Raw genomic sequence first — 24305 nt, 5'->3', positions numbered from 1 at the left:
CTGATGTCACTTTAAACTGACTGACATTTTACTTCACTAGCCAGCACCTTCTTGCTCTAACCCCACCCCAAATGTGTTTCCAAGGCCTAACATTTCCTCCTCCTCTGCTATTGCTTTTCACAGGCTGTCATTTGCTGCAGCTCATCAATATTCCATTCCATATTTCAAAATACCAGAGAACAAGAAAGCAGTTGGGTTTGTTGTTCTTTCCCCAGGGCTTCCTAAGGACAACACTGTTTGCTGTGACCAAAAGGGAACTCAGCCAGTGGCCTGCAGACTAAATCCCTGGGAGAAGAAGGCCACTCTCCATGCAAGACTGTGGGCAGACTCACAGCACATTTCCAATGGACAGTGTAAACCAAGGCAATCCTCCTGCAGGCCAGGGTGTAGGCAGACAGACCCAACAGGCTCACTGGCACCCGATAAAGACAAGGGGAATCCACAGGAAGAACCCTGGGGTTCCTTGGCTGCATTTAGTTATCGACCAAGGATATCTGCAAGCAACTGACAAAAGCAAGTCTGTGACCTGAGCTTCAGGCAGTCAGGGGACATTAATTGCAAGTAATTTCTTAATGTCCTTCTCCAAATCTTCATGAATGATAGCCATTTTGCAAATGAAATCTTTCAGGTGTTTAAAGGAAAAAAAAGTAGACAGGTTAATCACTAGATTAACAGGGCAATTGTTACATGTTTCTTCTGAACTGCTAGGTTCTATAATTAAGTCTGAAACCAAGGATTCTTTCCCAGTGTATATTCAAGTTTAATAAAAAGACAAATAGCCTTTGTCTAAATAAAATATAACTCCAAATAACATGATGACACATGCTAATTAGTGATGGGTTCTTCCAAAAGAGATCTCTTCTAAGAGATTGCTATATATCGAGGAATACAGTTTGAAAGTAAAAGAAGTGCTGATTATACAATATTCCCTTCATTGAATATTTGTTATTATTATGATGATTGTTAGGAAATCTTAACGACATCATTTGCAAATGTTTCTGTCTATATAATCTTTTTATTTTTAATGCATCCTTATCCTTATCCACGTAGGTTTCTTCACACTATGGTCTCCTGGGGAACAGCAACATTGATACTGAAGTATTTCTATCTACTCTTGTTTCAAATTATTGTAAAACTAGAACAAGGAAGCAAAACTTTGGTCCTCTTAGGAACTTATGTTTATTACTAAATTATCAATGCTACTGATCCATAAAGAACACTATAAATTTGAGATCTGAACAAGGAAAGAAAACAATCATCCTTTACATTGCCTGTGTTAGCCATTTGTCTTGAGTTTTGATTTTCTGCCTTATTTTTGGACATTAGTTTAGACAAGAGGATATTTCCAATGCAAAAGGAAAAAGATCAAACACAAGTTGTTTGGAAATAACTACTATTTGTGGTCTTGTTTGTTAGTCTCCTTTTTATAGAGATAATGGTTACAAGGCATTACTCCCTTAGGAAAGAATATTTTTTAAGTGTCTGTTATTGTGTAAATTAAAACTCATATTAGCAAGTTGTACTGAATATCTCTGCATCTCTTGCAAAACCACAAAGAAGTCTCTGCAACTTTCCAACTCCTAGGCAAATCTCTAGGCTAGAAATGTTCTCAAGTCCTTCTCTCTGTGGCCTCAAAAAGGAGCTGGGAAAAGAGTGGACCACTAGTCCCCTGCAAAGTCTCTAGTGCATCAAATAATGAGAATGACATTCTATTGCTCATCCAGTGCCCATGGACTATATAAGTATTTTTCTTACCCACTGTTTCAAAAACTTTTGAGCCAGCAATTGAGCCTTTGGGGGATAAGGATTCTACAAAATATATTATGAATTAATACTGTACACTTCTTAGAGCAACATCCTGAAATGTGTAAATCAGTAGTTAGATTCCTTAGGCGAATTACAGCTGTGATTCATGGTCCTCTCCTAGCACTGTTCAGTGGCATTTTGAGGAAAGCCTACATACTTGTAGCAATCCAAACAACTCTTCAAATAAAAATTTAAATTCAGTTGTAAAATATAATCTACATATTATAAAGGGTTAACTTGGTTTCAATCCATCCCACCTTACTTCACAGAGACAGGGTTTATGAGAATATGTATGGGGCATTTTTCAACCTACCCCATTAAACAAACACAGAGACCCAAAGAGAAATGAAGCTTTGAGAAGAAAACAAAATTTAAAGAGCCCATTTTCAGTGGGCCATCATTTTGAGAGTTGGGCTATTTTCGTCCCTGTTTTTAGCAGCATATCGATTCCTGCTTCTATGCTGAAGCATTTGTGAAGAGGAAAGCACGGGGACCACAGGCACAGCTGTCCAATTTACATTCACAAATGCAGGTGTTGCTCAGACACAAAACAGAGGTCAGCTGAATACAGCTCCTAATTAGCTACCTTTTCTACTAGGATTTTTCTTTGTAAAGTTAGGCATGCAATTTGGGTTCAACTTAGAGACCATTTTTAGATCTCAGCATGCTATCCAGCAAGAAATGGGCTGTCATTATAAGGCATAATTTACAGCATAGTTAATTTTATGTGTTTTTTTAAAATCTACACTATACCTTAGGCAAAATTCTGTCCTGCATACACATTATTCACTGTTTTCCATCCACTTCTCAATATTTAAAAACGTAGAATTTAGCCAGAAAAATCTAGGAAGAATTTTGCCCTTTTTCTAAGATTAAGAAAGTCCACAACTTTAATTACAAGGACAAAGGACTTTGTTAAATGACACAAGAAGAGAAGTAGCCATTTGCTATTGTCTTCAGTGGAGAACACCCTGGGGCTTATTACAGCAGTTCTTAGAAATGGCAGGATGGAGACCGGTATCTAATACAATCCATTAGGAAACCCAAGCCCTAAATGAAATGACCACAAAATCCTATCAGTTAACAGAAATGTAGCAGCTGTACATGTTTATTGTAATACAATATAATATTGTTGCAGAGATAACAGTCTTAAAATTTAAAAAAATAATAATAATCCAGCAGGTGATGTGACCAGTTTATTTCTCTATTTGAAAAAATGAGAAGGTATAGTATGGCAGAGCCTTGGAATACATAAATAAGGGTGAAGATTGCAGAGAAGACAGGTATTGTATGTACACTAATGGGCTGCTGCGATCAGCCGGCAAAGTCGCTGGCTAAACATCAAACCACTGCAACTCCCAGCTTTTGCAAGATGTTGAGAGACTTATGGAAAGTGAAATGTAATGGTCCTCCTCCCACTGCTGATTTTACCACTGTAAGTACTGAATACTAATTCTTATCTTGGCTCCCAGTTACCCATTTTTCAAAAACATATGCTATGAAAGTTTAAATTCACTTTCACCTTAAATTTTATAATGATGTAAAATATAGTATTCCGTACTGTTTTTGCAAATAGAATCAGAAGCTTACTATAAAGTAACATCACTTACTATAAAGTAAAATCGCTTACTATAAAGTAAAATCAAAGGCTTTCTATAAAGTAAAATCGCTTTGCAAAGTGTAACATGTGTTGCTGGGATTGTGACAAATTCATCTTGCTTGATTTTATTCACTTACAGGCATTCCATCAAGACCCATAACCCTTCAGAATTGTAGAAAGACAAAAAGCCCTGTTCTATAGCCATCTTCTGGGGTGGAATGCAAAGTATTTTGTTGTGGTAAGTAGGGCTTTGAAGAAGAAAGCACTGGGCCCACTCCTGGGATTGTTACCCCAGTGCTCAGCATTCAAAACGGGAGCCTCAGGGTCTTGGAGATCATTTTAATCCTCCTATATTAAAACAAAACGTGTCTCCTGCGAGTCATTCTTCCCACCCTCCTCCCCAGCTTCACTGACCCCTCCCAAAGGAAACTGAACTCGACAACTGACCATTCCAAAAGAATTCCAAACAATTTCTTTATCTGCCTCTCTGTTACAGTGAAGATTATGAGCCTAATTCTTAGAGACCACTACTAAAATTCCGTCCTGCTGAATTCTGCTGTCTAATTCTTTTGGCATTATGTTTTTTGGCAGAATGAATGTGACCCAAATTTGCAGATAATTTGCTGCAACAGTGCTTCTTGCAATGCAGTAAGCCCATGATTAGTATTTCAGGACTGCAAAGATCAGACTTAAAAAAAATAATAATTGTTTGCTTTAAGAAAGGACAGATTTCGATCTTGTATTATGAAAATGGAAATGCTTGGGAAAATGTGAACAATTTTATAAATTAAGGAAGTTTTATAGATCAATGGAAAATAATCAAGGACTAGAAATTTACTTCAGTACTTGGTGGCAAAATACAATAGCAGTTCTTCAAGGATTAAGAAATTAGTTTTGTGTGTATGTAGTGTGTGACTGTGGAAACATCATGCATTCCATTTCCCATTAATGGTGGCTAATACTATTCAAAAAGGACATTTTCAGACAAGGGATGTCTTTAAAAAAACAAAAACAAAAAAACTATCACTATGGCTGTTCCTGTGTTTACCCACCATGCTTCTCACAAATGCTTAGCTGTGCGAGCAATGTTGGTTTGCATGTTGATATTTTCACCTTTTGTCAATATCAATCAACTTTAACACAAGGTGTCAAGAAACACTTGATGTTTTTCTTGACTAGGATTTGTGGGTACGATTTTGGAAAGAACAATAGCAAAACTCCCACTGGGAACAAAAGTTAAACTGAGTGGACTAAAGCTTTCTGGCCATGCTTCTGTGGCTAGTTTCTTGGCTTTTGTAACAAATCTCTACCACTGATCTTTCACAGAGTCTAGTCTGTGCACTGCACTGCTGGAAAGACACTGTCGATTAGGATACCAGTTGTGATCACTGTGTCCTCATCAGATTCATTCACCCTCTCAGAATTCAAACACTAAGCCAAGAGAAACACATTCGAAGGGGATTCCTTCTTCCAAAAGGTTAAGCATGACAGAGAAAGAGAACGGACAGAAGAGAAAGAATAAAAACACACAAGTAAAAGGTGTGCAGTGTTTTCCACTAGTGCTACGAGGCACATGCGCCCATGGTCTGGTGAGGCCTGCAAGGCCGCGCTCCCTCACGCGCTCTTACCTTGTTTCTCTTGAAGTAGGCTCGCCGGCAGGCTGCAAAGCACTTCTCGCTGCAGAAGCTTTTCACCTCACTTCCCATACTCAGGGAATAGCGCTTGATTCCCACTTTCTGGCACCAGGCACACATTATTTGTACATTTGACACATCATCTTCTATAATAAAAGTATAAGAAAAATGTTCATATCAGAAGCAAACATCCCTTCAAACGACGCACCCTGAACCTGACAGAGCTACTGAGGTCTGATTTTAGTTTCCAGACCATACCATTTTTCCCACCAAGTTGGACAGCCAGCTCTTGGGGAGGTGGCTCAGTGCTTTTATTCTCTCTCTTTTCTTCTTGTCTTTTTTTTTTTTTTTTTTTTTTTGCTCCTAAGTTTCCAAAAGTCATTTACTTAAAAACCAGAGCATGATTGCATACACAAGGGTACCTAGGGCTTCTTAGTCTGGTAAAAATGTTTAACCTGCCTGGCTAAACCAGCCCCAGTACTAACAAAGCTTGTAAAATGACCCATTTCTTCAAAGGTCCTGCTGAAAGTTTACAAGATCCACACTGGGTGGGACGATATGGAGGGTACTACCCTATAAATGTGATGCCCTCACATGAACCCTGACAGTGAGGGGCCAGGCTCAACCATGGCAAGTTCCCTGTTATTGTTAAATGACATGGGCTGCTGTTTACTCCTGCAGTGTAACGATTCCCAAGCAATGTGTTTAGTCAAAAAAGGAAAGATGTGAGTGTCCAGATTCTGGCAAAGGAAAAGGACAAGCCCGGCTCACTGAGCAGTCTCCTATGATGCAGCCTTCCGGCCCTGCTGTCCTCAGGGAGAGAAGGTCTGATTTAAATTCTCCTCCACGTGACGTGGTTCATGGTCCCTGGATGAAGAGATGGTAATGGGGGTATCAGATCATTCTCAGCTAGACTAGTAATCCTCTCAGTTCCTGGAGGCTCATCACCCACGTCATGGGGATGCTCAGAATGATTTTAGGTGGTATGCAAATATTTCCACTATTTAAAATACTGTATTTCTTTTCTTTGTATGAGAAGCAAATTTAACTAGCACAACAAGCCCATGATATCACAAATATTACCGCTTAAAACAAAGATAGGCTTTTAAAGTGAGTCACTTAATAAAATATATTGAGTAAATCATAGTGCAGGTGGTAAGAAGTTGTGACAAAAATTATGATAGTGATATTCAAATGACTGCAGTTTGGTAAACATTGGCCTCTTTGTGGGGGAAATAAAAGAAGACTTTAAGTAGAAGCCTAAGAAATATTTCTTTGCTGCTTCCTCGGGGGGTTTGCTGTCTCTTGAGTTTTCTCTGTCCTCCCAATTGACTGTGTGTGCGTCTGTGTGTGTGTGTGTGACTGATCATCTCTTCTTCCTTTATGGAATTTCTTTGTACTAACCCAGACTTATGCTCCAGACATGAATGATAATCACAAAATCCCAAACAAGCCCTGGTATAGTGTTGTCTAATTTCTGAATAAAATCCCCCAAACACTAATTGCTAAGCAAGTCTTGGTCCATGAGTTGTTGATATATTCATGGTTCATAGAATCTGTCATGCAATCATTCCATTTCCAGGAAAAAGATTTGGTTTGAGGCAGTGTGGTCATCAGCCTGCAAAATTAGAAGCAAACTAATTTGTAGTGCAGTGATATGGCTTTTTCCCCCTGAGTATCAACCTCAGAACTAAGTGTAGCATTTTATTTACCTTAATGGAAAAAAATATTGTCATTTTAATGCCCTTTTCTATTTCACAAATTATATATTGTGATCTAGTGTTAATTACCAAATGAGACAGTATAAAAAATGACCTTAGATGTTAGTCAAACTTTTTTTTTTTTTTTTGGCAGCTGGCTGGTAAGGGGATCTAACCCCTTGACCTTGGTGTTACAAGGCTGCGCTCTCACAAACTTAGTCAAACATTTTTGATAACATAACTTTCTTTAAATGGAGTCATAAATTCAAATGTCAAACAACTATTGCATTTAATAATTTGTTAAATTCAAGAAAACTTTCATTTGTATTTTATATAATTTCTAATATGGCATCTGTCCACATATAGACATTTTACATGGTATGAAAAATCAACAAAGCTCTATAATTTACCTCAGCATATGGAGGAGTTTCTTAAGTTAGGTTAGAAATAGCATATTTTTAAAATAATCATCTGTCATTTAAACTAACTAATAGAACTAATTGTTTCTATTTTTCCCAATCAATAAGATACTTTAAAATCTTAAATTCCTGAAAAAGAAGATGTTACAGCAGAACTCCCACAAATGATAGGTTGGCAATAAGCTTGACTCTGGTGAAATCTGCAAGAAAAAACTTTTATGGAGGAAATCATTTGGCCTCACAGTTAAGAGGAGATAGATACCACTTCCCAAGGACCCATTTTAGAACATGCATTAGGTTCCCCTCGTTGTTTCTTCCTTTAAACAGTCTGGTTTGGGATACAAAACGTAACATTTTTTTTAAGTCTTAGATCTTTAACTAGAATGGACCAAAACTGAGACAAGAAAGGGTAGAAAACAAAACTGTCACAATGCCGGGCACTCAGCCTGCTGCTCAGGCCTGGCCTGGAGGAATGATGCTGGGGTCAAAGGGCAGCTCCCAGGTCTTTCCCTGCTTCACTCCATCATCACCAGACAGACTCACAGTCATTTTTTAAAGGGAGGCAAAGATACTTTCTTACAATAGACCTAACAAACAAACAGAAAAGTAGAATTTTAAAACAGGTTAATTTTATAAACCATTCTTACTACAAAGTAACAATACGGGAAGATAAGACAAAAGAAATTATGCACTTTTGTATCTGGCAGTTGGATAACTCTTAGAATGGTGCTTAGCATCTGTCTACTTAAATAAATCAGTATTCCCATCCATTTTTCATAGAATTCTGTGTCACAAGAGCAAACACTTTGGAAAACGTCCATCAGATTTTTCCTTTTCTGTCATCAAACTGTTATCAACAGCTAATGATCTAAAGAGGAGTCTGATAAGTGGGTTATTCCAAAAATTCAAGAAAACTTTTTCAGATACCTCAGGTATTCTAGACTTATAAAAGTTATTTACGTTAATATTTAAGAAACTAAAACAGAACTGTGATTATCTAAATTAATTTTGTCAGCATAGCTCAAAATTCTGCCACCAGACATGAGATGATGCTCCCATCTTAAACAGGATGACTGCACCCCTAGAAAAGTGAACTTTTAAGTGCTTAAAGCCAAAGGGATCAGTTCACTTCAGCAATCACATCTTTCTTCTACCTGAAACCCAGAAATGATGTGCATGCTTTACACTGGCAAAACAGAAGGACCCAGCACTTCAGCATTTTTAACATATCTGCTTTAAAAATATTTTATTTTAAAAATATTTCTTCAAACTAGGGAAAATCTGATTTCCTATCTTATATTTAGGCTAAAGGTCTGTGCCATTACAGACTTGAGATTACCTTAAAAAAGATTCACATCCAGATTTCTTATGGCCATCAGCCTGTGTATTTTGCATAACAAACAATGCAACAACAAATGCAAAATGTTTACAGCATTAAATCACATCCCCAAAGCAAACAGTTCATATAACATGATAAAATTTTCATATGATAATATCATATAAATATGCATCAGTCAAACTATGCATGTTTCAATTAATCATGAAAAATTTGTACCACCTCTTTAGGATTTAATTAAGCAGAATGTTTAGGGCATTTTCTTTCCAATCTAATGTTCAAAGAGCTACAGAACATTTTTCTACTTTATATCCCAGAAGGGAACATTCAGATTAATTAACATGAAATCAAAATTGTATTTATTTATTATATGCACAGAAGTATGAGATCAAGCATTTCTGGAAGGCCCTGTTGAAGTTGTTTGAGAAATTGCCTTATCTGGTGACTTTTTTTTTTTTTTAATTATTATTATTATTATTTTTTGTCTTTTTCGTGACCAGCACTCAGCCAGTGAGGGCACTGGCCATTCCTATGTAGGATCCAAACCCGCGGCGGGAGCGTCGCCGCGCTCCCAGCGCCGCACTCTCCCGAGTGCGCCACGGGCTCAGCCCCTTATCTGGTGACTTTTAAAAATGATGGCAATGGTCAGTGATCTTCTTGGGGCATTTTAATTGGCTATAAACATACATATTAGCTTACCTGACCAGAACCCCCCCAAAATCAGGACAGCTTTAAAGACCCCCAAGTAATTAAACAGTAGATTTACCACCTGTTTGTAAGTTTCATGGGAGTTCAAGACTGAGGAAAAATTCTGAAAGTATTTACTGCTGATGTTTATCTCCTCCAATAGTTCCTAGAATACACACATCCAGATAAACATTTCAAGATCTGAATTATATTTGAGTCAAGTTGCAAAGCAGTCTGAGGAGACTCCTGTGTTCTCCCCATGCCATGAAATCAAAGTATGGCAAGGGCAGCACTATGTCAATTTATTTGTTGGTGCAGCTATATTTAAGAACAGAATAAAGACATGGCCTAGAAGGCAGGCAAAAAAAAACCCCAAAAAGCTAGAGTTAAAGTTTGCTTTCTTTGCAGTCCTTCTGCAGAGAGAGAAATTCTTTATTGAAATAATTCAATTCCAAAGACTTCAAGGCAATCCACGTTAATTCTACAGAGTCCTCCAGGAGTTTCTGTACCATTCCCTGTGTTCTAAAAATAAACACACAAGGAGACCCAGAGAAAACCTGGACCACTGAGCCAAAATGAAAATAATCCTAGCTAGCTATTATTCAGTACCTAGGAGGAGCCAGGAGAGTACATGGTTAATTCCAACATCATTTAATCTTAATCACAACCATCAACAACCAGGCAGGTACTAATATTGTCCCCATTGCACAGATGGAGAAAGTCAGTTTAGAGGTTAATCACACAGTGAGTACATATCAAAGCCTGGATGAAGACTAGGCTATCTAACTCCAGAGCCCAAGCTCTTGACCACTACACCTTGGAGACGATGGCTTTTCTAATCATATGAGATTATACACCACAGAGACTTCCCTCTGCAAAAAGGACTAAAAGCTGTCATAGATTCTGCTACTTATACAGAATACTGCTCAGTAACACACCAATAGACAAAGAAAATGGAATCAAAAAGGTCAAAATGTCTTTGAGGAGACAGCTGAAGTGTTAATCAATAATTGTGGATTGATTTTTTTTAAAATAAGTTAAAAGCCCACAATACAAGCCTTTACTTCTTTATGACTATGAGACATGGATCTACTGCAAATAGTCCATATGAACATGCACCAGCAAGTGCTACTTAAACATTAAATGATGAAACAGAACCAATAATACTTAGATCTCAGGAAGCAGTTATTTTACCCACAGGCAAGCAATACTGTCATCAGCATTCTATTTTCTAAGGAGGGGGGATCACAGCAGCACATGCGTAAGATTGGCTTTCCATGGGAGTGAAGTGGGGGACCACCTACCTCTGTAATTTCAAAGGTGCCAATAAGAATATTCCAGTTCCAAAAAATTATCCGTCACCTGCTTGTTGAGATTAAATTCTACTACTAGAGGGTCATTTCTTTGGCTGTTCCTTATATCCCATTAAAATACAAATTCCTTGAAAGCAAGGAGACTTAATATGTCCTTATTTGTAAACAATAATTTATACTCCAGAATGAGTAATTCTTCCTGAAGAACAACTTTTCATAGCAAATGAGGAAAAGAGCTGTGGATAGGGTTCCAATGAGAAAGATGGAGGGACAGCGATGGGAGGAGTTGGGACACATGAAGCCTCTGGTCACTACTTAGCTAATGTCTAGCCTTGGGCACATAGCTAGAACAACCTGAAGGCAGCCAAATAAGGCAGAGTGGAAAAAAAAAATACTGTCTGATCACACTGTAGTACAATGTCAGATATTTTCAGAGTGCCTTTTAAGTGTGAATATAAAGCACAGCAGACTTTGAAGGGCATGGAAAGAATGGCATATAGCTAGGGATTCCTAGAAAAGAAAAGCAACAGGCAGATCCACCTACAACAATCTCATGGGGGTGACTTTTTTGAGCAAATGAAGTAACAGATGTACATTGCTTTGCAAGTCTAAGTTGCTCCTGTTTGAAAGACAGTGTTGGAGTGTGGAGAGATGGAGACAGAGGACACTGGTGAAAGTAATACTGCCCCTTCTAGTTGTGTGACATGGGCAAGTCACTCGAGGGACAGTAATGCCCACCCTAACTTTAGCTGTGGTGAGGATCAAATGAGAGTAAATATGCACATTCTATATGTAATTCAGCCTTCCTTAGAATTACTAGCAATTAGAGCCACAAGAAGGGTGGGTGTTAGCTGTATGCAATCTGGAGAGGCCTGATGACCAGGCCTTCAATCACGTCCCCTCCTATGGATGACATCTGTAGAACCACTATCCTTGAATACAAAGAACAACCCAGTAACTGGTTAAATTTCACTAACTCAGATTATTTAAGAGTAAAGCCATTAGAATTAATAAAAAGCCTCACTTACAGCTATTCTTTTAAAAAATTACTTAACTTGAATTAATGGTTGACAAGATGTTGCCAAATATATCACTGCACTGCCAGATATTCTGTAATTAATACATGGGAATTCTTTGTAATTATTACATTAACTATCCACACATGGGTGGATCTTTCTTTAGTGCCTAAGAAGTTTGTTCTTTTAGAAAGTATCAGAGTAAAAACCAAAAATGTCTGCCTTGGTAACTGTAACTTCAGTAACCTTGGTAACTGAACCATCAAAAATTCCCACATAGTGGGGTCTGAATTAATAAAATTTTATTGTACTTATTTCTCGTTAAAAGGATAGATGTAATTAAATGATAGAGGTCCATGCAACTATGTGATTCTTTGTAGTACCTAAAATTATCCGTAATTTTCTTTTGAAAATAGATTTAAAGTAATTTTAAGAATTTAAACAGTTCACAGAGTAATACTTAGCCCCAAAATAAAATCTAAATCTCTCTATATAAACTAAAATGTGGTTCCAATAAGTAAAAGGGATGAACACATATTATACAAAATTACAGGAAAATGATAGAATTTAAAATTAATTTTTAATTTTCTAATGGAACTTTTCTCGCCAGTTTTTAATGATTTATGTATGTATTTTATACATAGATATAGATATAAAGGATGTGATTTCAGAAAAAATTAAACATTTACATGAAGGTCTCTGTGCTAGGTAACTGGTCAAGAATGCTGAGTTAAATAGGACATGGCCTTGCTTGCAAGAGACAGAAAAGTATGTGGCTCATCATATGACAGGCAGAATGCAGGCAGAGGGAGGCTTAGAGATCTGGGAGAGCTGTTTGAGAGAGCATGGTATTTGAGTTGGGTCTTGAAGGATTTGGAGGGAGAAGAAGTTCAAGAGAAGGAGAGAAAGAACAAGGAACTGTGGGAGCCAAGGAGTGGCAGACAGGCTCGGGGAGGGCAGGAGTCCTGAAGTCACACAGTTGACCACGACTGGGTGAAGGGAAAAGTAAGAACTTAGACTGGAGCCAGTGGAGCCTGAACAAGGAGTCTCTTGAATGTCATTTTGCTATGGGGGAGGGAAGAGGCTGATCTTTATTCCACAGATAACAGAAGATACAGAATGTTTCTCAGTAGGACATGATGGATTCAGAGATGTGTTAAGAAACTCCAGCAGGATGGATCAGAATTTGGGAAGATTGGAATCTGGTTCCTCATCTAGAAAGCAACATGCCAGCAGGGTCCATGTCTCATTCACCCCTGTATGTTCAGTGCCTGACACACAGCAGTGCTCAAACCATGCTGAATGAATGAATAAATGTACAGATGAATAAATGAGTGTAAAGGAAAGGAGATGAAGTCCTGAACCTATAAAGTACATCAGTGGAAAAGAAGAGGACAGACTTAAGAGCAAAACTAAAACAGTTACCAAAACGTAGGAATGTGACTGATCCAGAAATAATTAAAATTTTAGAGACTTCAGCTCCCTGTGTTTCTAGTCAAAGGAGATTAGGGAAAAGCCCAAAGAGTTCTTTGCGGAAATTGACTCTGGAGTCAAATTCAAACAAAAGGAAGTTGCTTTATATCCAGTGCCCCTTCCTCAGTTATTTTCCCAGCACTCAAAGATGGAAAATAAAAGGAGAGACCTATAAAGTCACAAAATAGTAATTCTCTCTTGAGTACCATAATAAACTTGGATTCTTTAATGTGGTACTACTAAACAAGCCTCCAGCCCCCTGACATTAATTTAAATATCTCCCCAAAATTTCACTGATTTGACAGCAAAGGAGCTTTTTCTTGTAAGTCTCTTCAACAACCTTGTCTCTGCTTCTCAGTATTCGCTGTGGAGTTTGTCTTTTCTATGTACTCACACTAAGAAGCTGGAATGGAAAAGGAAGAAGGTAGAACTTCAGAGTAAGGAAAACCCAGAGTCCTATATGCAACATTTTCCAAAGCACATTCCACAGAACACTAATCCCATGGGGTGCTTAAATGGATGTGATTATTAAGAAGACTTCCATGGTTAAATATATACAGAAAACACTAGGTTAACCAAAGTTAAACAACACGCTTTTTATCACAGGACATTTTGGTTCCACCAGTGTATAATTAGGAATCTTCAAGAGACAGATACAGTGTACCGTATTTCACAAATTTGACCATGGACATGTCTTTTCACAAAAAATTCCCAAGACTGGACTTTGGGGAAGTCTACCTGGATGTGCTGCTCCACTGCCCTACATTGCCCCTGAGGCACAAGCACTGCCATGTGGGGCATTCATTACTGGGAAGATTTCTCATTTGCCCAAAAGTGGATCCTCAGTTGCCAGGAGCCTCCTTTGTCTGCACTGGGCAGAAAGACAAAGCCATGTGGCCAGTGCTGGGCACACTGACCAACACCTACTAGTCCTCAACAAACACCCACAGATAGACCAAAGACACCCAAGGGCTACAAAGTCCTGTAGTGTCTGCTACATGCATCAAATACAGAGAAGGCAACCCTTTTCCTATAGAGTTCTACAGAGAAAATGGCAGAAATCAAGAAGAAAGCAAAAGGAGAGTGATACTGCCTATAACAGATTAAATAATTCATGTTCACTGGATAGTTGCCATAGACAAGAAGCTCAACTAAAATCATGTCCCCCACCCTGAGCCCTGGCTCTGACCCTCTAATCAGCCTAAGATGCACTGGGACAATGGTGCTGCAGCCATAAGTTTGCTGTCTGAGAGACTTCTCTCTCCTACATGGCTGAAGTCCACTCAGCACCTAGTCCACAGATAAATGTAAGTAGGGACAAGGGAGTCAGGTCAAAAGTGTGCTCCAGCAAACCCATCACTGCCAGAAAGCAATTCTGAGCCCCTGCCTTGCCTCAAGGGGCACCATCTGCAAAGAAATACAAATGGCAGCTTTTTAGGAATGAAGAGATGAGCTGCTTTATAAAGGACCTCAGAGCATGAGAAGCATTCCCATCACCTGCTCGATTCCAGAAGGGCTCTTTTCCCCTTCTGAAATCTGGCTGCCCTATGGGCACCACAGTGGTTGACAAATTTCCCCAGAGGCAGGCAAAGGATTCGTTTATTTATCCAATCTTGTGCCAGGACCTGTACTAGAAGTTGAAAATACTCTGGCAAACAAGACCAACATGATCTGAGTCCTCAAGGAGCTTTCCATGGCTTCCCCCAGTGTAAAATGTCAACACACAGCAGAAAATGACCAAGGAAAAGCCTGGCCTGCTCCCAGGGCTCCATCACCACCAGAGGGTCATAGCAGCTAGGTGTTCTCTGTGACCATGGAGGGTGGTGTAAGCATTTCCAGCAGAGGGGAACATGAGCATGACTGATGGGCGGATCAAGTCCCAAAATGCCCCCCTTAGCATCCAGGCAGCAGTCCTGCCAAGCAGCAGGCCATGCTGGGGTCTCTCTCTCCTGGGCAGGCAAGTTGACAGGCTAGGGACTGGGAGTCAAAGGGACACCTGAGAGGGGCAAAGCTTTCACATAAAGCACTGCTTTTTCTACTCCACAGCCCCTCTTCTCCTCTCAATGCCCTGAACTGCAGTCACACCTGGAAGGGCAAGTTTGGTAGGTTGAAGAGTAGGAAGAACTTCACACTAATTTTTAAAAGGACCAAGATGAACCTGTTGGAATATTGTCAACAAGATAACTTACTTCCCCCTTCATCCTTACCAATTTGAAATATTTATTTAGATTTCTTAGAGTAATGAATGGTTGAGGGACTCTCTAAAGGGCCCCTTGCCAATCCCCACTCTGGAAGGTGACAAGACATGACATGCCAAAATAGCCCAGCTATGGGAAAGGTGGGGGGCAACACCAACTGGGAATCTTTCAGTCCTCTCCTGTCTACACACACCCCTTGAGCCATATCATCTATGTATTCTTGTGACGCTAGTTACCATCCATAAGAAATGATTCCCGAATCAACACAGTTACCTCTCATGAGCTACTATGTCCAACTCCCTCCCAGACATCTTAGCAAGTTATGTCCAAAGCTACATACACACCCCTCCCCATAAGCAGCCCCCTTCATTGTGTTTCCCATCTCAGCACCTGCTCCTACCACCCGCCCAGTAACCTCATGAAAGAAATCTGATATCTCCCCTGCTTCTTCCCTCCCTCTCACCTCCCACATTATGATTAATCACCAGGTCCTCCTAAATGTTCTTATAATATACCCAGTCATTTATTCACTCAATCATTCAATAAATACTTACAAGTCTACTTATGTGTCAGGTACTAGACTAGGCACTTTGTCCATCCCAGTGAAGCCACCAATACCTCTTGCCCATACTACAAGTGGCCTCTTAGCTCACCCCCATCCAGTTCATTTCTCCACTCTGGATTCAGGGAATTCTTCTGAAACACAAATCTGATCACTGCTCTCATCTGCTCAAACCCTTCACTGCCCTCAAGAAGAAGATGGAACTTTCCAGCATGGTCTCCATGGCTCCCATAAGCAGGTCAGCCCCTCAGCCTGGCTTCTTTCTCTTCCTTGAGGCTCTCTCTCCACTCTGAGTATTTACATGTGCTGCTTCCTAACTCACAACCCCAAAATCCTTGACCAACTTGGTCCTACTGACAAATTCAGTCCTTTGTATGCTACCTTAAACTTCATCTAGGGAGGCCTTCCCTGACCCCAAACCTGGTCATATCCCACAGCACTCTGGACTTAATAATCCTCAGACTTGATTAAATTTTTTAAATGTCTGTCTCCTCCACCAGATGGTGAGCCAGGTAAGACAGAAACCATGTCTGTCTTATTCACTAGAATGAAATGTGTGACTGGGGACCTCAACATGAGGAGGAAAAAAAGCAAAATCCTTACTAGGTGCACCTTGGGTGGTTGGAAACCCAGGAATAAATGGGGAGAGGAAGCCAAGGGGACCATCTTTGATAATCACTCAGGACAAAATTGCATTAGAGGGAAACAGCAGTGAAAAGTCCCAGAACAGAATGGAATCATTATTTCCACTTTCTTTGGCCAAGTCCATGAACTAAGTCTTCTCAGTTGAACAGGAACTTTGAGAAGTCAACACTGGGAATGTCCCTAGAATAACAAGAAATTCCAGAAACATAGCCACCCTCTAACAAACAAGGGAAGGCACAGCTGACATTTCCTCTTATTTCCTGTTAGCATCTTAGCTCTAGTGACCTGCAGCAGGGTATCCTGAAAGTATTATCCCAGCTAGGTCATAACCCCAAAAAGAGTTTAGATGATGCCAAGAGAAGCTCTGGGCTGCCTCAGCGATCACAGGGGTGTGTGATTTAGAATCCATGATTAGATGGTGTCCTCACTTCAGAAGTGAGTTCTGATCCTGATTCTACCATTAATACAACTGCATGACCTTGAGAAAGTCATTTGGACTCTCCAGACCTCATTTTCCTCATTTGTAAAAGAGGGCATTTAACTAGATGATCTTCTAGGTCTCTTCTAGATAAAATTCTAAATCTCTCAAAATAAGATTCATTTAAAGGAATGCAGGCAGAGAGTATTCTTTTTCCTTTTCTCTTTTTCTTGAATCCCTGACTTAATTTCTTTGCCTTTTCTCTTTCTGTAGAGGCACCACTGTTGTCCCTTACCCCAACCACAAGAAGTTTAGGAAATTCTTTGGCTTATGAAACAATTTTAGAAATGGCCCTTTCTCAGTGCTTCGATATTTGCACCATCAAGAATCTGGTACTCTCTTTTTACTCTTTCATTATATATTTATGCTAGACTTTAAAGGGAAAAAAAGATAAATGTTCATAAAATTCTAATTTTTAATGTTTTCTTCCATTAACTTCTGATCTTTCACTGTGGACTTCCACATACATGGAAGGATTTTATCCTGAGTTTCCCAGAAAACAGGATCTGAAACAAAGGCTTGCATGCAGGTGGTTTACTGGGCATATGATTCCAGGATATAGGAATGAGGTACAAGGGGAATGAATCTGGGGAGAAAGAACCAGTGTGTGGATGTGTTGAGTTGGCCACTGCTAAGGGCAACTAATTCCTTGGAATTTATGTAATATATTTCATAACTATCCACCCAACGGACAAAAGAAGGACAAATTTATTCAACCATCATCCCCCATTGATGTGGGGTGTTAATCCCCTACACTTCCAGTTTGTGCATGTGTGAATGCTGAAAGGCGCCACGTGGGATGCCCATGCTGCCACATCAGAGACGCCCCAGAGCAGGAAGCTAGAGACATATGCCACAGATGTGAGGCGAGTAACTTTCAGAATCATGCCCAAGCTGGTCAAAGTACTACAGCAACCTCTGGAGTAAGAGGTGGGGACAATAGGATCTGAAATTGTGCACAAGATGTGTCCCATACACAGAGCTGTCATCATTGTAGAGCCTGGTTTCTCAAGCACAGTACTATTTCAGCTGGATAATTTGTTTTGAGTCTGTCCTGTGCACTGTAGGACATTTAGCAACATCTCTAGCTTCTACCTACTAGATGCCAGTAACACCCCCTCTCCCAGTTGTGACAACTAAAAATGTTTCCAGATATTGTCAAATGTCCCCTGGGGGCATAATTACCCCTGATAAGAGTCACTGGTGCAGATATTATATATTCTACTTTTGTCACTCACCCAGTGCCCCTTAATTTCTCTCCACTTTACACCACATCAACAGCATCTCTCAAGGAGAACCCTGTGGGGGATATTTATGCCTTACGCCCATAACTTAATTTTTAGGCTTCACCATGATACACTTCCATTCAACTAAATGATAATTCCTTAATAATAAAGAGTGATGAGATTTTAAATACTACTTGATTTGAAAAGATATGAACAGACTAGATATTGGATAAAAATGTTAAAATTACATTCAAAGGCTTAGTTGCTTAAATTAGGAGGAGTTAAGATTTTTTTTAAAAAACTTTGAAAATCTAGGTCTCTTAGGGATTCTTAATATTTTTTGAAAAAAAAGATCTTTTTAAGAAAAAAGGACCAGCTTTCCCTAAGTTATGCATATAAGATATACACACAATTTTACATTCAATTTCAAGGCCCATACTGACCTACCTAAGCTCATCCAAGGAACCCCCAGGAGTCCATGTCAATGACTACTGAAGAACATTTGGGTTGTTTCTAGTTTTTAGGTATTTTGAACAAATGCTACTATGAAGATTATTCTATATGTCTTTGGCTCACATATATGCACATTTATGTTGAGTACATACCTAGGAAGGAATTATTGGATAATAGCATATGTGTTTATTCAACATAAATGAATATTGTCAATCAGCTTTCAAGAGTAGTTATATTACACTCTCACCAGCTGTGCATGAGAGTTCCAGTTGCTCCACATACTCCTCAAATTTGGTACTGTCAGTCTTTTTTCATCTTAGCCATTCTAATGTGTGTGAACTGTCTCTTGTCATGATTTTCAATTTTACTTGTCTAAATGAGTAACGATATTGAACAACTCTTAATGTTTATTGGCCACTTGAATATTTTCTTTGGTGAAGTGCCTGTTTATATTTTTTGCCCATTTTTCTATTGGGCTGTTTTCTTTTTATTTATAGGGTTATTTATATATTGTCAATATGAGTGCTTTGTTGAGAAATGAATTTCAAACATCATCTCCTACTCAATGATTTGCTTTTCCATTCTTTTCAAGGATTTTTTTGATCAACAAACTTTTTAATTTTAATAGAATGTATTTAATCTGCCTTTCCCTTGATGATTAATGCTTTTTGTGTATAGTTTAAGAAATATTGGCTTACCCAAGATCATGAACATAGTCTCCCAGGCTTTCTTCTAGAATCTCTATTGTTTTACCTGTCATATTTGGATCAACAATCCATGTAGAATTTTTTTGTAAATGGAGTGGGGTAGAGAATCAACATACATTTTTTACCATAAACACATTTATTAAAAAGACTGTCCTTCCTTCATGCTCTACAGTGTCATCTTTGTTGTTATGAACTGAATGTTTGTGTCCCTCCTCCCAACAATTCATATGTTGAAACCCTAACCCCCAATGTGATGATGGTATTTGGAGTTGGGGCCTTTGGGAGATAATCAGGGTTTAGATGAGGTCACGGTGATGGGGCCCTGGCCCAGTGGATTTAGTGCCCTTATGAGAAGAGACAACAGAGAGCTTGCTCTCTCTCTCTTCACCACGTGATGACACAGTTAGAAGGCAGCTATCTCAAGGAGAGAGCCCTCACCAGATACTGACCCTGCTGGCACCTTACTCTTGGACTTCCAGTTTATAAAACTGTGAGAAAATAAATTTTAGTTGTTTAAGCCACCCAGTTTATGGTGTTGTGTTATGTCAGCCCGAAATAATACATTTGTCATAAATCAAGTACAATCATGTACCACATAACAATGTTTTAATAAAGGGTGGACATCATATATGATGATGGTCCCATAAGATTATAATGGAGCTGGAGGTGTATAGTAGGCTATACCACCTAGATTTGTGTAAGTATACTCTATGATGTTCGTACATGATGAAATCGCCTAACAATGAATTCCTCAGAATGTATCCCAGTAGTTAAGCAATGCATGACTACATCTGTTCAGATTTGTTTCTGGACTCTGTTACAATTGTTTATAAATATATCCTTGCATCATTACCTCATTGTCTTAATTACTCTAGCCTTATAATAAATCTTGATATCTAACAGTATGTCTTCCAATTTTTTTTTCTTCAAGAAAAAAATGTCCCTTTGCATGTCTATATAAATTTCAGAAACAATTTTTTAATTTCCACAAAATCTTATGCTGAGATTTTTATAAGAATTGAATTAAATATATAGATCAATTTAGGAAGAATATCCCTCTTTACAATATTTAGTCTTCAGTCCATAAACATGATATGTCCCTCCATTGATGTAGGTCTTCTTTAATTTCTCTCAGCAATGTTTATGGCTCTTTGCATAAAAATCTTACACATATTTTGTTAGACTTTTTACCTGGGTATTCAATGGGTCTGATACTATTTTCAATGGTATTTTTTAGCATTTGTCTTTTAATTTTTTTGTGGTTGGTATATAGAGATATAATTGATTTTCCAATATTACTATGTTTAGAGACTTTGATAAATTGACTCATTAATTACAATAGCTTATCTGTAGATTGGTTGGGGAGGTGGTCTATACAAAATGGCATTTCTAGCTTTCAAATCTTAGTTTTTTATTTCTTATCATTGCCTTATTAAATTGTATGTAATTTCCAGTACAAAACTGAAAAGAAGTGGTGATAGTGGTCACATTTATCTCATTCTTGATCTCAAGAGGAAAACTTTTAATATTTCACCATTAAATATAATGTTTACTGTAGGTTTTTTGTGGATACTTTTTGTCAGATTAAGGAAGTTCTATTAGTACTTTGTCAAGAAAAAAATTTATTATTTATTATGTTCAATTTTATCAAATTCTTTTTCTGTATCAATTAAAAAGACGGTATGAAGTTTTACTTTATTCTGTTAATGTGGTTAATCATATTGACTGATTTGAAAAATTTAAACCAACCTTGCATTCTTAGGAAAAAAATTCAAATTAGTCATAATGTATTATCCTTTTACATATATCACCAGCTTTGGTTTGCTATAATTTTGTTCAGGATTTTTGCATCAGTGTTCAGGATGAACAGAATTTTTCCATTTTAATGTAAAAATTTCCTTACTTATAGTGCTCTTGGCAGGTAATGTGATCAAGGTTATGCTGGGATCATAAAATGAGTAAAAGTATTTCTTCTTTTTCTTTTCTGTAGGAGAGTTTCTCTAAGTCTGGCTTCATTTTTTTCCTTAAATGTTCTGGAGAATTTACCATTGATGCCATCTAGAATATTCCTCGTAGAAAGGATTTAATTATTTGATTTATTTAATAGATATAAGACTACTCGAGTTCCCTGTTTCTTCTTGTGCCTGTTTTGGTAAATTAAATTAAACATAATGTGACTTCTCTTTTGCAGATATTCTGGGAATTACTTCCAGTGATTACTACTTAACGTGTAACATCAAAATGATAAGTCTAATGATATATGGGTGATACTGTCTTTTTATTTACTCACATTTGATGTTTCTAGCAGTCTTTATATTTAAAAAATGTTAAATCTATTATTTCAAGCCACTGACTTGTTCAGAGTAAAAGTTAACAATCACTAAAAGTTGTCATAATTAGCATCAATTTTCTATCAGACTTTTTTGGCTGTTGTAACTATACACATAGGTGAGTTTGCATTCAATCAATTAACAAGTACATATTAAAGCATATTAAAATATACCCTTTCAAATCATAAAATCAGGTAAGCAAATAACATAAAGTCACAAAATCAGGATTTTATAAATGTGAAATTATAAATGACCTAAACACATCATGAAGCTAACCACATCATTTTGCAGATAAGGAAACTAAGGCTCAGAGAAGCTGATTTATCCAAGACTATGGCAGAGCTGGCATTAATAACTCAGGTCTCCTGGTTCTTGCTCCACAGTCTTTCCACCACATTATGTTACCATTCAAATTACAGATTTCATCTGGTGTAGTAGATTGAATTATGTCCCCACAAAACTCACTGAAACTTGAGTTGTGTCCCCCAAGTTTTATGTATTAGAAACTTGGCCCCCTCTGTGACTGTTAAAAGTGTGGGAAATCATATTATGACAATTGAAAGGTAGAGCCTTGAAGAGGTGATTGGATCGTAGGATCATGCAGTAGTGGATGGATTACAAATGGTAGTCAGGGGCATTGTTCTGAGGGCTTTAAAAGAAGAAGAGAGTCTGTCTGTCTCTGCTCTGCTCTCTCTGCTTCCACCATCTTGCGATATGAGACCCCTGAGTCACTGTTGCCACCACCAGACGGACTTTGGACTTCCCAGCCTCAGAAACTGTAAGCAATAAATGTCTTTTTTCTTTATAAATCACCCAGTCTTGGGTATTCTGTTATAGCAACACAAAATTGGACTAATACATCTAACATTAAGAATGTTTGACCACGTTAAAATTTGCCTTATACTTTTTCAAGAACCTTTGATTGTACAAAGAAAGATAAAAGAGGACCTACATTATAGTAACTAACATTTTGAAGTTTCGTTTTGGGTCTATTTTTAATCACTTTGAATTTCAAATGACTATCTTCTTGCCTACATTATGTTTCAGGTGCCATTTTTCCTCACATGTACAACTATAAAAGTTTTTTGATTATCTGCCTATAGACTTTTTGCTATTCCACCTTAACTTCCCTTGTACTCCATCATGCACCCTCCAAATGCAGATAAAATTGTATCACACATTCCAAAGTCAAACTACAATGATGTTTTGATTATATGTCAACCGCACTGCAAATTCTAGGAAGTCAGGAATGATTATATACATTTATATTGTCTATATAGTATAAGGAACGTTCAGTAAATAATTAATTAAATTAAAGACTGACAGAGTTTTGGATAATCCAGTGGTTATGCATATGGGTTAAGGAGACATAATGCATAGGTTCAGGATATCAGTTCTGCCACTTATAACCTGTGTGGCCTCTGTCAAGTTGGTTAACTTCTCTGGGTCTCAGTTCCCTCATCTGTAAAACAAGGTTAATAATAGTATCTACGCAGAGTTGTGAAAATTAAATGATATAATCTATTAGCACAATGCCTGATCCATAATAAGTGCTCAAAAAATATTACCTATGATGAGATTATATCATTATGTTACTAACTACTCTCATTCCTACCATTCATCATAGTTCTTCCAGTCCTTGTCCTAAATTATTTGGAAAACTAAAGGTTCTGTTAATCTTTTTCTCTTTTTTTGATAAATGTATCTGGTATATAAATAGTAAGTCATCCAAATCCCATTAACTCTAGGTAATTTTATTTAATAAACATATTTTTAAAGTTGGACAAATAAACACCAAAGCAATTTTGACTAAATCCTGTTTTCTCAATGGCTATTTGGAGTACATCATTTATATGCAAGCCTAAGAATATTGAATAACAGATAAAATAAATAATGACCATAATGCAAACCACATTCTGATTCCCACTTCCCTGCAAGTACAACTCCCTGTAAGAATTATAAGAGCCAAAAGTAATATGCTTATTAACTGTGGGTTACTCAGCTATATACACAGAGGTTAGCAGATCACGTGAATATTTCCATATTCTCAGTTAAGCTAATGGTTCCTTAGAGCACAGTTCTTATAACCCTTTAGGAATTTCAAGATTTTCCTGAAAAAATATATCATATTTCCATGACTATGACTGAACTAGAATTTGGAAAGCTCACTGAAAGCAAACCATCCTGAAGGACAGGAAATGGTCATTGTTTTCAAAGAAAGGCAAGACATTTCTGCACATGGGAAATCAAACTGGTCTTAGGAGACTGATTTAATCTCCTTCCATACAAACCTGTGTGTGCCGTGTGGATCAACCGTTCCTTCTACCTCCCATATGGGACCATGGTGGGGAACAGGGATAAGGGCACTTATCACTTGAGGTAAAAGACATTTTATTCAAAACTGCCACATAAATGCATCGAGAAGTATATTCCCTCTTTTTTTCACATTCCATTTCATTTTAAAGTATTCGGGGATTTACAGAGATACTGGACTTGGAATAGCCAAGTTGTAAGCCTCTGGGAAAACCTGTCAAACGACTCAGATGTAAAATGTGGTTTCCTGGATACACACTGTTTTCTCCAACAGTGAAGCTTTCACTAGAAAAAGTTGCTTTATTTAATCTTTCCTTGTGAATAAAAACAATTACACTAATAGTTCTATTGACTTTTTTTTTCTTTTTTTTAATTCTTGGGAGCAAAATGTTGTTATGGAGCAGGGCTG

At 37.9% G+C, this 24305-nt stretch overlaps 1 protein-coding gene across 2 annotated transcripts in view; it reads right to left on the bottom strand.

Annotated features, from left to right (window-relative positions):
• The window catches only part of SOBP (sine oculis binding protein homolog), a 152014-nt gene that overhangs the window by 108069 nt on the left and 19640 nt on the right, over window positions 1-24305 (bottom strand). For both annotated transcript variants that reach the window (XM_063097470.1, XM_063097469.1), the window contains exon 4: window positions 5035-5186. In XM_063097470.1, coding sequence (XP_062953540.1) covers window positions 5035-5186 — 152 coding nt within the window. The remainder of the gene's footprint in view (window positions 1-5034; window positions 5187-24305) is intronic.

The sequence above is a fragment of the Cynocephalus volans genome, chromosome 5, assembly GCF_027409185.1.
Source record: "Cynocephalus volans isolate mCynVol1 chromosome 5, mCynVol1.pri, whole genome shotgun sequence".
NCBI classification, from domain to species: domain Eukaryota; kingdom Metazoa; phylum Chordata; class Mammalia; order Dermoptera; family Cynocephalidae; genus Cynocephalus; species Cynocephalus volans.
The sequence above is the reverse complement of the archived record's forward strand: the minus strand, read 5'-3'. Positions and strand labels throughout refer to the sequence as shown.